This window comes from Ambystoma mexicanum, chromosome 3q (genome assembly GCF_040938575.1).
Source record: "Ambystoma mexicanum isolate Mex_15411 chromosome 3q, UKY_AmexF1_1, whole genome shotgun sequence".
Lineage (NCBI taxonomy): Eukaryota > Metazoa > Chordata > Amphibia > Caudata > Ambystomatidae > Ambystoma > Ambystoma mexicanum.
This window is the reverse complement of record NC_090926.1, coordinates 1009308091-1009323088: the sequence shown is the minus strand read 5'-3', so window position 1 is coordinate 1009323088 and position 14998 is coordinate 1009308091. Positions and strand designations below refer to the sequence as shown.

Below are 14998 nucleotides of genomic sequence, written 5' to 3'. Positions count from 1 at the left end.
CAGTTCTGAGCACCAATTGACAAAAATCGAAGAGGAAGGGACAGTAGGGTTGCCGGAAAGTCAGCAAATATAAGCAGGGAATGGAACCCCCCTCCCCTAAGTGATGGGACTTCAATAGCAATATACACCACGCAGAATGAGTAAAAACCCAGCAGTCCATTTCCTACTGGTGAGAGATTTGCAAGTTGGCGATCTGAACTATACACGTTTAAAGTGGAACTAACCTTTTTAGGAATTTCATTAACATTGCGCAACAGCTGCCACAAGGGGCAGGCAATTAAACCTGCTTACAGTAAGTTAATAATATCCTGGTACTCTCAGCCCAGTAAGGGCACTTTTAACTCTAATTCATCCTGGCCTTTGCCATTCAGCAGCTGAATCCAGCACAATAACGTTCTTCATAAAACAGAAAATCTGTTAAGCAAGCTTTACATATTTATTAGGGGTGTACTGAACTTTGGTTTTGAGTAAGTATTCGGCCAAATTCCGGCTGATAAAAAGCTGTTCGCTCCGGCCATATAGTTTCTTGCTATCGGTATCCTGTCGAATACCGTGCAGTCTTATGTGAATGCAGTGCAACAACTCGGAGAAACAAGTATGGAGTGCAGATTGCAAAGGAGAATCAAATTAAACATGGCCATATTCCTTACTAAATATCAGGCTGGGGTGCACATATTTGTTTGCTAGAGAGGAGAAGAAGTGAGCATTTAGCTGGAACCAGTAGGGCCGAGGTAGTCGATTATATGTCAGGCAGAGTGCCATGCCCACATCGAAGATGCCTCGGAGAAAATCATGTTGGGAAATCTTTCATTTCCCTGTAGGCCAGTCTGCCATAGGGTGTATAGAGAATTAGGACTGTTTTTATGGGACATAATAAGAGGGCTGTTTTGTTGGTGAAATTGGTGTTAGTTGTGGATGGTTGATGGTTCCCAACCGGTGTTACCTAGGGGTCTGGGGATGAGTCGTTCACTTGTCAAGCAGTGCAATATGTGGCCTCCATTTCCCAATCCATTTTGATCTCTTTGGAGAACTTACTTAGTCGGAAGTCTCTCAAAAAATATGATGGCCAGTCTGCCCCAACAGGGAAGGTGTGAGAGAGGATAGCACCTTTCTATGTGGACAGAAAGAGAGAGCACGGTATCTGACAGCGTTGTGGAATGGTGGGTTGATAAGTGAGACACATTGAAAAAGACTTTGTAAGACCCTTGTTGCCTTTAGTGTGCTGGGAAGGAGGTGAGAGATTTTGTGGAATTGAGCAACTGCCTTCATAGACATGGTATTGTCTGGGCAGAATCAGTCCCCTATCAGGCTTTCACATCTGTGGCTTTCCCCTGGTCTAGCCATGCCTGTCTCTTTGGGTGTTTAGGCACGGGCAGTATAGCTCAGTGGCAAAATGCTCATCTTGGAAGAAAGACGACACAGAGACACAACGGTTTGACTCATGGATCCAGACTTAGAAACCTCTAAGGTGTTAAACACGTTATAAATAACCAATAATACAATTGTACTTATGGGAGCATTCTCCTACTCTTTTGGGCTATGAAAGAGGGAGTTCCCTTTTTAGGAATAGATGGGATGTGGAGACCACTCACCTACGAACACTCGGCTTGTGTCCTGCATTAGTGAGTAGAACCCATTTATTACATTTCTATGTAAGATGCAAGAAAGGTTCAAAACTCACATTTCACACAAGCTACCATGCAACCCGTAAGTGATTGCAATGTATGGATTCGCAATGACAATTGCTGATTGCAATAGCCATTAGATTGAAGGCTGCCTCTTTGATTAGCACTGGTTTTGCATATGCCGCATCCTTCCATACTGTTGGCCCCTACATTTTCGTTAAACTGTTCTTCTATGAATTGTATGCTTTAAATAAGGATCATATATTGATTAAAACGAAGATACATTGCTCCTACTTCCCGTCCCCTTTCCTCCATACTTTTGGGACATTCCATCCTGTGGGACGGACCGGAGCACTTTTTGTAAAAAGGCATCAAATTGAAAAATGTGTCCTCCTACTCTTTTTACGCGGGGTACTGCACACGGCCGTAACCCCGCCTCCTTAGCTCTGCCCCGCGCATCACCCTTCAGTCCTTTTCTCTGCACGGTAGGGGCTGGATGCATTACAATCACCGGGAAGACCTTTTTTCTTTCCCGTTGTCCTTCTCTCCTGCTCCGGTTCTGCGGTCGTGTAGTCCTCTGTCTATGCCGGAGCGTCTGGGTTTTGCAACTTGTTCCTCTTGCGAGCGTCGCTTCGCTATGGTGGATCCCCATTCTCTCTGCTTGGAGTGTCTGGGACCGGAACACCGTTGGCACTCGTGTTTCTTCTGCGACTCCATTTCGGTCTGGGCACTTCAACGTTGTCTTTGTCGGTGAGAGGAGATCTTCCAGAAGATTCCTCCATCGCATTTCCCAACTCTTCATTGACGGAAAGACGAGACGCCCGATAAGTTCTTTACTTTTCAGGCCACCCTGGCCGGGGGACTCCTTCCCGGGGTCCTCCTGGTCTGGGAGGGGCTTCAAAAGCTCTGCTACCGGGGTTATCCCTGAGGTGCCTCGCAGGCCTAATGGGTGTACCAAGGTTCTTTCCGAGGGTTTCCCTGAGGGGCCTGTCTGTACCGGATCACGATCCGAGGTTCACTGATCAGGTGCTAATAACCAGCATAATCGTGCTGAGGCGTTGGGTACCGGAGTTCGCTCCGAGGTCTCCTTGTTAGGAGCTTCCTGCACAGACACTGGGTTGCGCCCTGAGGCCTCTGAGTCTTTCTGTACCGAAACCACGGTTGGAGTCCCCTCTCGGGGGAGCTATTAAGACCGGGCTCTGTTCCGAGGTTCCTCTTAACGAGGCTCAGGTGTGTACCAACAGAACTGAGAGGCCTGTTAAGGTCTTGTCTGTGAGGTGGATTCCTCAACTTTCCCACGCTTGCAGTGCTACCGGTTCTGTTGAGGGGGCACGGGGAGAGGTTGTCGACCGTAACTCCTCTGTTACCGGCTTTGCCGAGGGTCCTCCTTTGGAGGCTAATTCAAGGGACAGGATGTCAAGTAAACATCCAAGGCCCCATAGCACCGGCTCTGCCAAGGTTCCTTGTGTCAAGGCTAAAATTTCAGTCAGGTCCCCTGGCCAGTCTGTGGAGTCAACTGCCTCATCACATGTGACGCAGTTCCCCTCAGATTTTCACAAAATGGCAGCCGTTCCCGCGTGGTCTACGGCATCCATTTTGGATTCCTCCCTCACACCCACGCTATGGTCGGCGGGTGCAGGGAACCTTCTTTTCGGTGGACAACCATTTCGACACGACAGTGTGAATCCGTTCCGCCCTTCCTATGACGGAAGTACTCGGATGCCACTACTACATTCGGTCTCGCTTCCTCCTACATCTGCCCCATTGGTCTCTGTAGACCCGGTAGGTGGCGGGCTCTCTTGGCAGCCCTCTTCACTGCTTTTGTGGGGTTATGCTTCTCATGAGAGGCCTATGCCCACTCCAGTGCCTAAGATCTCAGCAGAGGATGCCTTTTTTGGGACATTTCATAGTCTAATGAACTCTGATCCCATGAGGGAGTACTTTAAGGGCCTCTTTAGGGAAATCTGCCCTCAGACTCCGTTGCCTGCCCCGACAGTTCCTGTCACGGTGCATGTTGCCCCGACGGTAGCACCTCCTCTGCCTCCCGGCCCTCTTCCGGCTCTTTGCCTCTGCCTCCCTTGTCACCGGTGGACAAGTCTCCAGCAGAGCATGATGTCAATCTGACGCCTGTAACGTCGCATTCGGGGGATCCGGATGCTCCAGACAACTCCTTAGCAGATCAGGATATTGAATACCAGCCCCGTTCTGTCAGAGCATTTCACGACCGGGTACTAGACCTGTCAATCTTTGACATACCAGTGCCTGAGGCATCCGCTCTGCAGGAAGGGGTGCTACCAGGGGCACTAACCTTGTCTCCACAGGAGCGTAGCGGCCTGTTCCTTCAGAGGGACGTCCTAGCCGAGGCCTGCAAAGTCTGGATAAACCCCACACCAGGCTGCATGTAAATAAAAGGATTGACCCTCATTACAGGCTTCACACCTCCGAGGAAGTAGCCTTGGCGGCATGCCCGCTTCTGTCTTCGACAGTGGTTGTGGCGCCACTCTGCAATCCAAGCCGGCCTCTGCGTCTTCTGCAGCTGTGGCTCAAGTTCTGTCCAAGGAGGACAAATTGCTTGATTCCTTGGGCGAGAAGATTTTTGCCAATTCGGCGCTGCAATTGTCTGGCTAATGCAGAGCTCATCCTGGCCACGGCGAATATGAAACTGTGGAGAGATTTGGCTGACTTCCAGGAGTTAATTCCTGTTGACAGGTTAGAAGACTTTAAAGGCAGCTTGTCAGTCACCAGGGTGTTGGCGCAGGTCATGCGGGAGGCTGCTGCGCACCATGTCGACACTTCAGCTCGTGGCCTTATTCTGGGGGTGGACACCTCTCGTCAGGCTTGGCTTTATGCAACAAAGTTTTCGAAGGAGGTCTATAAAGTTCTGGACCTGCCTTTTGAGGACAAAGAGTTGTTTCGTTCTTCAGCGGATGACAAGCTCACCAAGACTAAGGCGAGCATGCAAACTGCCAAGTCTCTGTTGCTGCTCGTGTAGGCCCCAGTCAAAGATCAGAGATCTGGGTCCCTATCTCGATCCTCTTCAGGCTTCAGAAGGTTCCAGGACCGCAGGTCGCGCAGGACTGATCCTCCGCCGGGTAACTCCCGCCGGAGGCAGCGACGTGGCCGGTTTTTCTCTTGGTCGTCAGCCTCCTCTGCAGGGACAGGTAGTCTTTCAGCTGAAAAGTCTGCAAAATTATATTTTTTGGCGCTCGCATGAGACTGGTGAAAGGACGAATCTCATCTCATCTGGAGGCGTGGCAAACCATCACCGACGACCAGTGGGTTTTGTCCATCACTCGGCGGGCTTTCGCTTGCCCCTCCCCCCAACCCACCCTTCAGTCCTCCCTTTCAGCAGTCAGGGATGCCCTCACTCAGAGCCGAGGTCCAGAAGCTTCTAGATCTCAGGGCGATAGAACCCGTTCCCATTAGCGGAACAAGGGGAGGGCTTCTACTCTTATCTGTTTACGGTGCCAAAACCCAACCAGGCTGGCCTGCGCAGCATTCTAGACCTTTCCCAGTTCAACCTTTCTCTTCCCCAAGAGAAATTCAAGATGATTACGCCCTGGCAAATAAAGTCCTCTCCACAGAAGGGCGACTGGCTCAGCACTGTGGACCTTCAGGATGCTTATATGCATATTCTGATCTGGAGCCCGCATCGGATATATCTGCAGTTCTCCCTGGGAGAGGAGCACTATCAGTTTTGAGGGCTCCCTTTTGGTCACAGCTCTGCACTGCGTGTCTTCACAAAGATGTCAGTCATTGCGGCTTTTTTAAGGCTACAGGGTATTTACATATATCCATATTTAGATGACTGGCTTCTGCGCAGTCCCTGTCCAGTGAAAGCCTCGAGCAATCTTCAGTATCTCCTTCAGCTCCTGTTCAGTCTTGGGCTGTCGGTGAACTGGCGGAAATCCTCCATGACGATCTCTCAGGACCTGATATTCCTGGGTTTCCGTTGGAACACGATCGACTGCAGGGTGTACTTGACGGTGGACAGAATGGCGGATCTGTTAACCAGGTGTCAAGACTTCATTCAGTCAGAGAGCATGTCCGCCTGGTGTTTCCAGAGGCTTCCGGGCCTCATGGCCTCGTGCGTGCTTGCTCTTCCCCTGGCGTGTCTCAAGATGCGATTTATGCAGTTGGCTCTTCGGAGCTCCTGGCTCCAGGCAGTGGACCCGGACACCAAAATGGTTCCGGTTCCACCATGCATGACGACAGATCTCCTATGGTGGTCTTCTTCCTGCAATCTGTTGGTGGGTGCGCCTTTTCAGGCGCCCTCCCCTTAGGTGACCATTACGACGGACTCCTCCCTTATCAGGTGGGGCGCGACGATGGATCATCTTCAGGTTTTTGACCTATGGTGGCCGCAGGACAGACAATTTCACATAAATTATCTTCAGCTCCTGGTGATTTTTCTGGCGCTTAAAGCTTTCAAGCCAGGGGATTGCGAACAAGGTGGTCTGCGTCCGTACGGACAATGCAGTATCCATGTTTTACATCAATAAGCAGTGGGTACCAGGTCACCTTCCCTTGTAAATCTAGCCATTCAGATTTGGGAAGGGGCCATTCAGCACAGTGTTTGGCTGTTGGTGATACACATTCTGGGCCAGCTGAATGTAACGGCAGACTCTCTCCCTCAGCCGGTGAGCAGTGGTCAGCTACGAGTGGGAGCTGAACACGGAGATCCTCTCTGACATTTTTTGCCATTGGGGCACTCCAGAAGTGGACCTCTTTGCGACATCATCGAACAGGAAACTTCCTCTTTATGCTTCCAGGAACGGGCTTGGAGCTTCTTCCCTGGGGGGATGCTCTCGAGATTCCGTGGCACGATATGAGGGCCTACACCTTCCCGCCTCTTCCTCTGATTCACTGGGCACTATGCAAGCTCAGGAACACGTCGAATTGCACTCTCCTGTTCATAGCCCCTTGGTGGCCAGCCAGATTCTGGTTTTCAGAGCTTCAGCATCTGTGAGTCTGCTCGCTGATCAGGCTTCTGCTGATTCCCAACTTGCTTCACCAAAGCGATCAGGAGATGTGGCACCCCACCCCACAATCATTCAGCTTAGCGGCCTGATGCCCGAGTTCAAATCTTTAGAAAGATTCAATTTGTCCGCTGATAATATGCGTATCATCCAGGCGGCTAGAAAACCTTCGAGCAGGTCTCAGTATAGGAGCAAATGGCTCACTTTCTGTCACTGGTGTTTAGCAAAAAAGCTGGACCCCAGAGAAGCTGGCAACGATATGGTGCTGTCCTTCATTTCTGATCTGGCAGCTTCGGGCATGCATGTCTCGTCTTGCAGGACTTATTTGTCAGCTATTGCTGCTTGCCTGTCTTTGGATTCTTGCTCTTTTTCTTTGACAAACCCTGTCATTAAAAGGCACTTTGCAGGTCTATTGCATCTGTATCCACCTGTGCGTAACCCGCATCCTAAGTGGGATCTTAATGTGGTTCTTGCTGCTTTATGCCATAAACCCTTTGAGCCCATGGCTACGGTGGATTTGAAATTCCTTTCATGGAAAATGACTTTTCTGATTGCGGTGACTTCGGCAAAGCGTGAAAGCGAGCTGCAAGCCTTGTCGGTAGAACATCCATTCCTCACCTTTCACAAGGATAAGGTTGTCCTTCAGACCAATCCTTCTTTCCTTCCAAAGGTGGTATCTGATTTTCAACTGAACCAGTCTATTTCCTTACCAGTTTTCTTCCCAGAACCGGCCTTAGAAGCCGAGAGGGTTCTGCATAATTTGGATGAAAGGCGAGCTCTTAAGAAGTTTTATTTGGATATAACATCTAATCTTCTGAGCTCTTCCCAGCTCCTGGTGACCTACAGTGACCCGAAAAGAAAGCCTGCCTTGAAAGCAACTATCTCCCGATGGATTGCTTCCTGTATCTCTGAGGCGTATACCATTCAGGGCCTTCAGCCTCCAAAGGGAATTCATGCCCATCTTGTGCGAGGCAAGGCGGCTGCCGTTGCCTTCCAAAAATATGTTCCCTGGTAAACCAATTCCCAAAGCAGCTATGTGGGCTTCCCTATCGGCTTTTGTGAAACGTTACTGCTTAGACCTGAGCTCCAGGGCTGATGCTCAGTTCGGGCAAGCTGTTCTCAAAAACCTCTTTCAGTAAAGGAGTTCCATCCACCCGTTATCCTGTAAGGAGTGCTTGGTTATCTCCCAAAAGTATGGAGGAAAGGGGACGGGACGTAGGAGTATAACAAAGTTACTCACCGTAGTGAATACCTTACTCCTAGTCCATAGTCACCTCTCCTCCATACGCCCGCCCGCCATCTCCTCTAATAAGTATCCTCTATTATTGCTTAAATGGTCTCAGACCTGGCGATAGAAAAGGGCTGAAGGATGATGCGCGGGGCAGAGCTAAGGAGGGCGGGGTTACGGCTGCGTGCGGTACCTCGCGTAAAAATAAGACGACACATTTTTCATTTTGATGCTTTTTTTTTTACATAAAGTGCTCCGTCTCTTCCCACAGGAGGGAATGTCCCAAAAGTATGGTTGAAAGGGCACTATGGACTTAGGAGTAAGGTAGTTACTACGGTGAGTAACTTTGTTAAAATGAAACATGAGAGCAAATGTAAAATGGATTTTCTTTTTTTAAGCGTCTTTCATGTTTGGGACATGATTTGTGAAAATAAAATGTTCAGTTTAGGCTTCGGCTGAAGACTTGTTGCCCTGTGAATCTTCACTCCCTCCGTGTAAGCTTCTGCTCCCTTCTTTCCTCAGTCTTCTTGTCTCACTGCACTGTCCCACCTTCCCCAGACTAATTTTCTGTCTTCTCCCCACAGCCTCATCTGGCCGTCGGTAGCAATGACTACTACATGTCGATCTACTCTGCAGAGAAGCGGGCCAGATAACAGCAGGTGCTTGGAGGCTAAGCTGGCAGCAGTGCAGAGGCGATGCGCCCGAAGTCGCGTGCGCTGAAGGCCCATGCAATGCAGAACGACAGCCCTGAATGTGCAGATGTTTGCTGCTGCACTTTGCACCCTGAACCTGTCACTTCACCGAGGACGGTCGTGAAACTGCAGAAAAGCTGTGCCACATTCTCCTAGACTCCCACGAACGCCCCCAACCCCTTTGTTTCTCTTTTAAATGACGGATACTCCTACTCTAGAGCTGGGCCTGAGGCTTGCCTAGTATGGAGTCACACAATACTTTTTATTTTTTTTTCAAGGAGTATAGATTTTAGCTCGAGTAATGGATTGTGAGGCTCCTGCAAGCTGGCGATGTGGACACCCTGGTCAGAGGGGCGGGCACAGCTGCCCTGGGACTGAATACACTATTTTAGTGCATATTGTGAACTGTGATTTCTCGTCCTATCTACCCACTGTTATTCCCTCCCCACCTTTGACAGAGACTGAAGATGCAGCTCTGGGTCATGGTTAGGACTACTTCGCCCTTGGGCTCTGCTGCCTCTTGGCCCCTGTGGGCCCAAGACACTTCTGGGGCCCACAAACCCAATACGGGTCGAACTTTCCTAGCAAAGTAATGCTCTTGTTAGTGTCATTTGTATGATGTAGATGAACTTCCCAATGTTCAGGATTATGCAAAGCTTGTGAATCAATTCGACATCAAGCTCCCTACCCAGCGTTAAAGATGCATAAGGTTGCGGTTACCCATCAGACCCCACACTGCGGACTATAGAGAGGTTGTGCTCGATGGGGTCGTGGCAGAAAATGATCACCAATGCACGGGTGCATGGAGAAGAATAAAGCGAGATATCCATGTTTCTGTCCAGGGCCCAAGAATGACTTTCCCCCTCCAATAATGGTGCCTGGACCAGAAGGGGCCGAGTGTAGGGAGCTAAATGCATGGCCCCCTACAGCCTCCCGTGGTAAAAACCATGTTGCTATGAGCAACTTTTCCAGCTGTTTTGCAGTCTTTATAGTGCAGTGTATGGCTGCTGTGATTTGTTGATACGTTCTTTGTCCCAACTGTGAGGTGTTGGGGTGGTATGCCTCAATTGGTACCCTGGCAATGAGTGATGAGACTTAAGGTGTGCGTGGGGGTGAGATATGCAGGATGAGGTGCACGGCTAGCAGGATCTGCAGTAGGATGCAGTACCCTGACAGCACGATGTGGGGCGCTGCAGCACAACCACCTGGAACTCCAGTGCACCGGAGTGGAGCGCCAGCACGAGCGTGCACTGGCGTTCACCTGTGCGGCTAGGATGCCCAGGTGGTATATAGGTTTGCTCTATGACAGTTAGATCAAAGATGAGGTGCACTGACATCTGTTTAAGGTTTCCAGCGCCGAGTCGGCATACCTATTTTCGGCGAACCCCCTGTTAATTTTTGCAAAGTCATTCTCTCCCATATTTAAAAATACATATTTTGGGAGGCCTTGTGCTGCTCCTGAGGTGTGGGCTATGACTGGCCTCTCATGCTAGGTTCGTTTGGCCGTTGTTGATGAGCAGTCTCACAGCACTTTGGGTACCGGTAAGCACCGTGGGTAAATAGTGTGCTGTGGCTTTGCTGTAGCTTGGGTTGTTGAGATCTTCTTTTTGTGCTTCTAATTAAATTAGAGACCACCTTGGTCTGCATGGTCCTGGGTTCAGCTTTTCTGGCACTCTGTGTCTCAAGGGCTATACATCTTGGCATGCCCTGGCATCTAGGCTAGGCAACCTTCTGCTCTGAAGATATGTTGGCCTAGAACTCGCATCAGCCCGAGCCATTATAGTCCATTTTGAGGGTTAATGGGAGTCGTAGGTTGAACATTTCTACAGCCACAGCGGGCCGCACTGAATCTCTGTGTTGTGCTCCCGCAAGCTTTATCTGGATGCCTGCAATGAATCGGGGCCTCGGCCTCGATATCTCTGGAAGGCGGGCACTCGGGGTATTGGTTACACAGTGTCCTGATGGGGCTTATGAATCACAGTGCAGTGAAGGGCAGGGCCCCAAAGTGAATACAAATGTCCGATGATACTTGCAGTTGCCCAGGGTGGAAACAGCATTGGATCAACCCGAACAGGAATCGCATTTCTCCACAGCTCACTGCCAATATAGTGTCGCTCATGCTGGAGCTGTGTTCATCTCCACAGCTGATATGTAAAGTACTCCCAACAGCTTTCCAGGTGCACCAACCAATTTCGTTTTTCTCGCATTTCACCTCCCTCACCCACTTTTTTGCGCTTTACTTTTGTGGCCCATGGAAGAATTATGTTATCGGACAAGATTTTGCAGTTTTGTTTCACCGGGATTTCAGGGAGGTTGGTAAAAGATTCTGCAATAAGCCATATTTCCCTTCTCCGAATTTTGTGCCACTGATTCTTTGCTTTAAAAAGACTAAAATGTGTACGTTTGAAACTCATCCAGAAACCTTTGCAGGTTTCAAGAAAAGAGTACAAAACGGGCACATCGCTTCTGATAATACACGTGCCAGTGCTGTCTGCCACCCACAAAACTGAAGGGACTCATCACTTACGTTGTGCTAAAATGCTGGTGACCAACAACCTGCAGGCAAAGAAGTCTCTTGCACCCATCCGCAGTTGCCATTTCATGCCAAGAAGCAGTGCACCTTCACTGCCCTGTTTTGTTAAAGCACATCTTAAAACTGCAACAGCATTCTTGGTTTCTGGGGCAGGGATTTTGGGTAGGATGTGATGTTTTGAAATAATTGGTCCACCTCGTTGGAACCGTAATTTTCAATAAAAAATATGGCATTATTTTTTGGGGAGGGATGTGGGGGAAGAGTAAAGTCTCTCCAACCTTGGATTCTAGTACTAATAATCTTCTACTGCAAATGAAAACTTTAGAAGCTGAACAATTCGAAAATCAATTTGCAGCCGGTTGCATTTGTTTGTTTAAACTTATAATGAATTGTTGATAAGGAAGATCGAGGGGGAAGATCAGGGATGGGGTGGGTGGGGGTGGATCTTGTATAAAACGGATCCAACAGTGAACCTCCCTGAGCTTTGGCCGGGTGTGTTCTGGACTGACACAGATTATGCGGACATCCAATCATGAATTGTTAACCAAAGCTCGGAAAAGGAGCGGGCAACCTAGATATCAACTGCCTCTATTTATTTTTACCAAGATAACAAAAAAAGAATAAAAACAAGAGGAAAGAAAAGACTGTGATGTGGGACAAAACCAGCTGAACGGAAGTGATTAATAAAAAAAAAAATGATTAACTGCATGAACCGTGAATATTTTGTGTAAGAGCACGTTTTCTTTGTCTCAATTGTGCAGAATGTTGTGCTACTCTTGGAGCAGGCTGTAAAATGTGTCCTTTAGAAAAATAATCTTGTATTGGGGTGGACACATTATTCAAAAATAAGTGCACTAAATATTCACTAGGTGTATTGCAACAGAACTGGTTTTACCCATCGCTGAATACAGGTCGCCAAATCCACAGGTCGCTGACTGGCCAGCACTGCATGGAGCCAGGAAGTGGAGTGTGGTGTGAAGAGGAATTGCAGGTAAGGAAGTCATGTAGGTCTGGTATCTGGCCTGCAGGATGTGGTGTTGGTGTGGGGTCAGGTGGCCTTTTGAGCAGCTGGATCTCTGGTGTGAGATATGAGGGGGTGAGCTCTATTCAGTGCACAGATGGGAGAGTAGAGAGGGCTAGGTGTGACATACCTGTTGGATGATTTAATCAAGCAACATCTAGTATAAGAGAATTGTCTACCCACCCCAAATTGGGCACGCACAATTTTGATTTATTTAACCAAGTTCTTTTGATGAACCTGGGACACACCAGTTTAACAGTATTGAGTCCCTACAGCCTCTCTCCCCTTTCGGGACAAGAAATGCACATGTCTGCACAGAAGGTCTATTTAATAAAAATCTAAATAATTAAACCAGTTTAAATCATAAAGAAATTACTCATCTTTACTATTCCCTATGAAATACTAATGTCCATGATTACTACACTGATTAATGATCAATGCACTGGTAAATCAGTTGTGAAAGCTGCATTTAACTTCAATATAGACTATTTAAAAGCACATTTTACTATACATACATTTGGTGTACTGTGAGCACATTCACTATGGGTTCAAAAGTGAATGAGGCTTCATGTCAAATCTTTAATTTGCCGGTCAGATAGCACATTGAGCTAATCACTTGGCCCTGATATCTGTGCTCAGCCTGCTGTGGCAGAAATGTCTCTCCGAACTTAAGAAGATCCAGCTGAAGTCTGAGGGGTGCAGCGAGGCTGTTCCAGAGTGAGGAACCAGCCGAAGAAATGAATCTACCTCCCACTCTCTGCTTTGAGAAGCATTTGACCTACAGAGAGTTGGAATCGAAGGACCCAAGGCCGGGAGGTATTTAGGGAGGGAGAGCTGGATGTAGAGCGGTACCAGGCCCCAGGCAGCCTTCTGGATGGTGCAGATGGTCTTGAATCTGATATTTACAGTCACTGGGAGCCAGTGGAGAGATTTTATGGATGGAGATGCAGACCCTGGGCTTGAGGTCAAGAATAAGTCTCGCAGTGTTATTCTGGATTAGTTGAAGGGGGTGAAGACAGGAAAGAGGGAGATTGAGGAAGAGGCCGTTGCAGTAGTCTAGCTAGAGAGAACCAGGGCTCTGGAGATGAGCTTCTGGGGAAAGGTAAGGTAAGGAAAGGCAGAATGCCCCTGAGGAGGTGCAGCTGAAAGGTGGACTTCTTGGTAAGATCCATGATGTGTGTAGAGAAAGAGGATTCAAAGATGATCCCAAGGTTTTTTGCCTCACTGGCCAGAGAGTGGGGAGGAAACAAGGAGCAGCTATCCCCATGAGAAGGATCTCTGTCTTACTGGCTTTAAGGTAGAGATCATTGGCAGAGCACCATGCCTGAATAGCAGACAGGTATGAGGGAAGAGGCAGAGGGGGAGGAGGATGGCAGCTTGAAAGAGAATGGTGTGTCTGCATAACACTGCAAATGAGGGGAGAAGGTGGAGACCAGGTGTTCCAGAGGGGCCAGGTAGATGTTGAAGAGCCATGGCTATAGGATAGAGCCATAAGGGGCGCCACAGGTAGAGAGTGAGGTGGATGAGAGAAAGGGGCCCCATTTGTACTTGGCATGGTCTGTTTGAAAGGAAGAAGGTAAGCCACACCAGTGCCCTGTCTGTGATTCCTTGGGTATCACAGAGACGTTTTATGAGGATGGAGTGGTTGACTGTGTCGAAGGCAGAAGAAAGATCAAGGAGGATTGTAACAGAGGGAATGTTAGAATCCAGGTTAGAAAGTAGGTCCTCACGGGTGTTCAGGAGAGCAGTTTCTGTGCCTCAGGATGACCTGAAACCAGACTGGTGGTCATGGAGGCAGCCAGCCACTTCGGTGGGGAGGGTCAGTTGGGGGATGACCAGCTTCTCCATGAGTTTTCCCAGAAAAGGGGTGAGGGCGATAGCTGGCCAAGAAGGGTCTGCAGATGGCTATTTTTTTTTAGCAGAGGGTGCACAAAGATAGTGCTTCAGGGGTTGTGGGAAGAAGCCAGTGGCAAATTAGTGGTTGTAAAGGTCAGCCAAGGCTGGGAGGAGGGAGGCAATGTTGTCTTTGATGCTTCTGGAGGAGCAGGGGAGCACCTGTTTAGAGGAGACTTGCATAGAGCGGACAACTGTAGAGGTCTTATCTGGTGCATTGGGAGAGGCGAGTACGGGGGGGTTAAGGAGACCAAGGGAGGCAAGGTGAAGTGGGGGTGCCAGTGACAGGGAGGACAGGATGTCCCACATTTTCGAGGAGAAATGGGTGGCAAGCACTGAGCAAAGGGCCTGGGAGGGAGGAGGAGACTGCGGTAGGATTGGTGAGTTCCTTGCAGATTTTAAAGAGTAGAGCCATGTTAGTAGTGTCTCTAGAGATGTGGGCTTGGACATGAGCCCTCTTCTTGGACCAGATTGCAAGACAATATTGACTTGGAGCAGGCGGCCGGCCAGTTGATCAGAGGATGAGCTACATGGCTGCCACTTCAGCTCTCATGCTTTGAACTTGCATTTCACAGCTGTCAGGTCAGAGTCATACCAGGAGTTGCATTTGGAGGCTGGCTTCATGCAGATCCTCACGATGGGGGCAAGTATGTCCAGGGTGTTGGAGATGGCGATATGGAGGTTAGCTAGAACAGAGTCAGAGGGAGAGTCGAATTATGGGGGCGGGGTAAATGAAGAAAGAGGCAAATGCAGTGACTGACACACGCTTCATCAGTTGAATGCCAGAGAATGAGACTGGCAGTGCAGGCAGAGGGCATCATCATGGGACGGGGAGGTCAAGGGGGGAAGAGAGAAGAGGGGTCCGAACAGGAGAGGGGATAGTAAGAGGCTTGGAGAGGGATATCTGTGGAGATGATAGCATCCAAGGTTTGTCCGGCAGAGTGGGTTGGGCCAGAGGGAAGGTTAGTGAGGGAAAGTGTGTCACAGAAGTCGCGAAAGAGAGCAGCAGCCATATCTGGAGAGTCAA

General features: G+C 49.1%; 1 protein-coding gene across 4 annotated transcripts in view; it reads left to right on the top strand.

Moving 5' to 3' along the window:
• The window catches only part of RPTOR (regulatory associated protein of MTOR complex 1), a 2822438-nt gene extending 2810673 nt beyond the window's left edge, over positions 1–11765 (top strand). For all 4 annotated transcript variants that reach the window (XM_069655181.1, XM_069655184.1, XM_069655182.1 and 1 more), the window contains one exon: positions 8417–11765. In XM_069655181.1, coding sequence (XP_069511282.1) covers positions 8417–8485 — 69 coding nt within the window. In that variant the 3' untranslated portion in view covers positions 8486–11765. The remainder of the gene's footprint in view (positions 1–8416) is intronic.
• The last annotated feature ends 3233 nt before the right edge of the window (positions 11766–14998 follow it).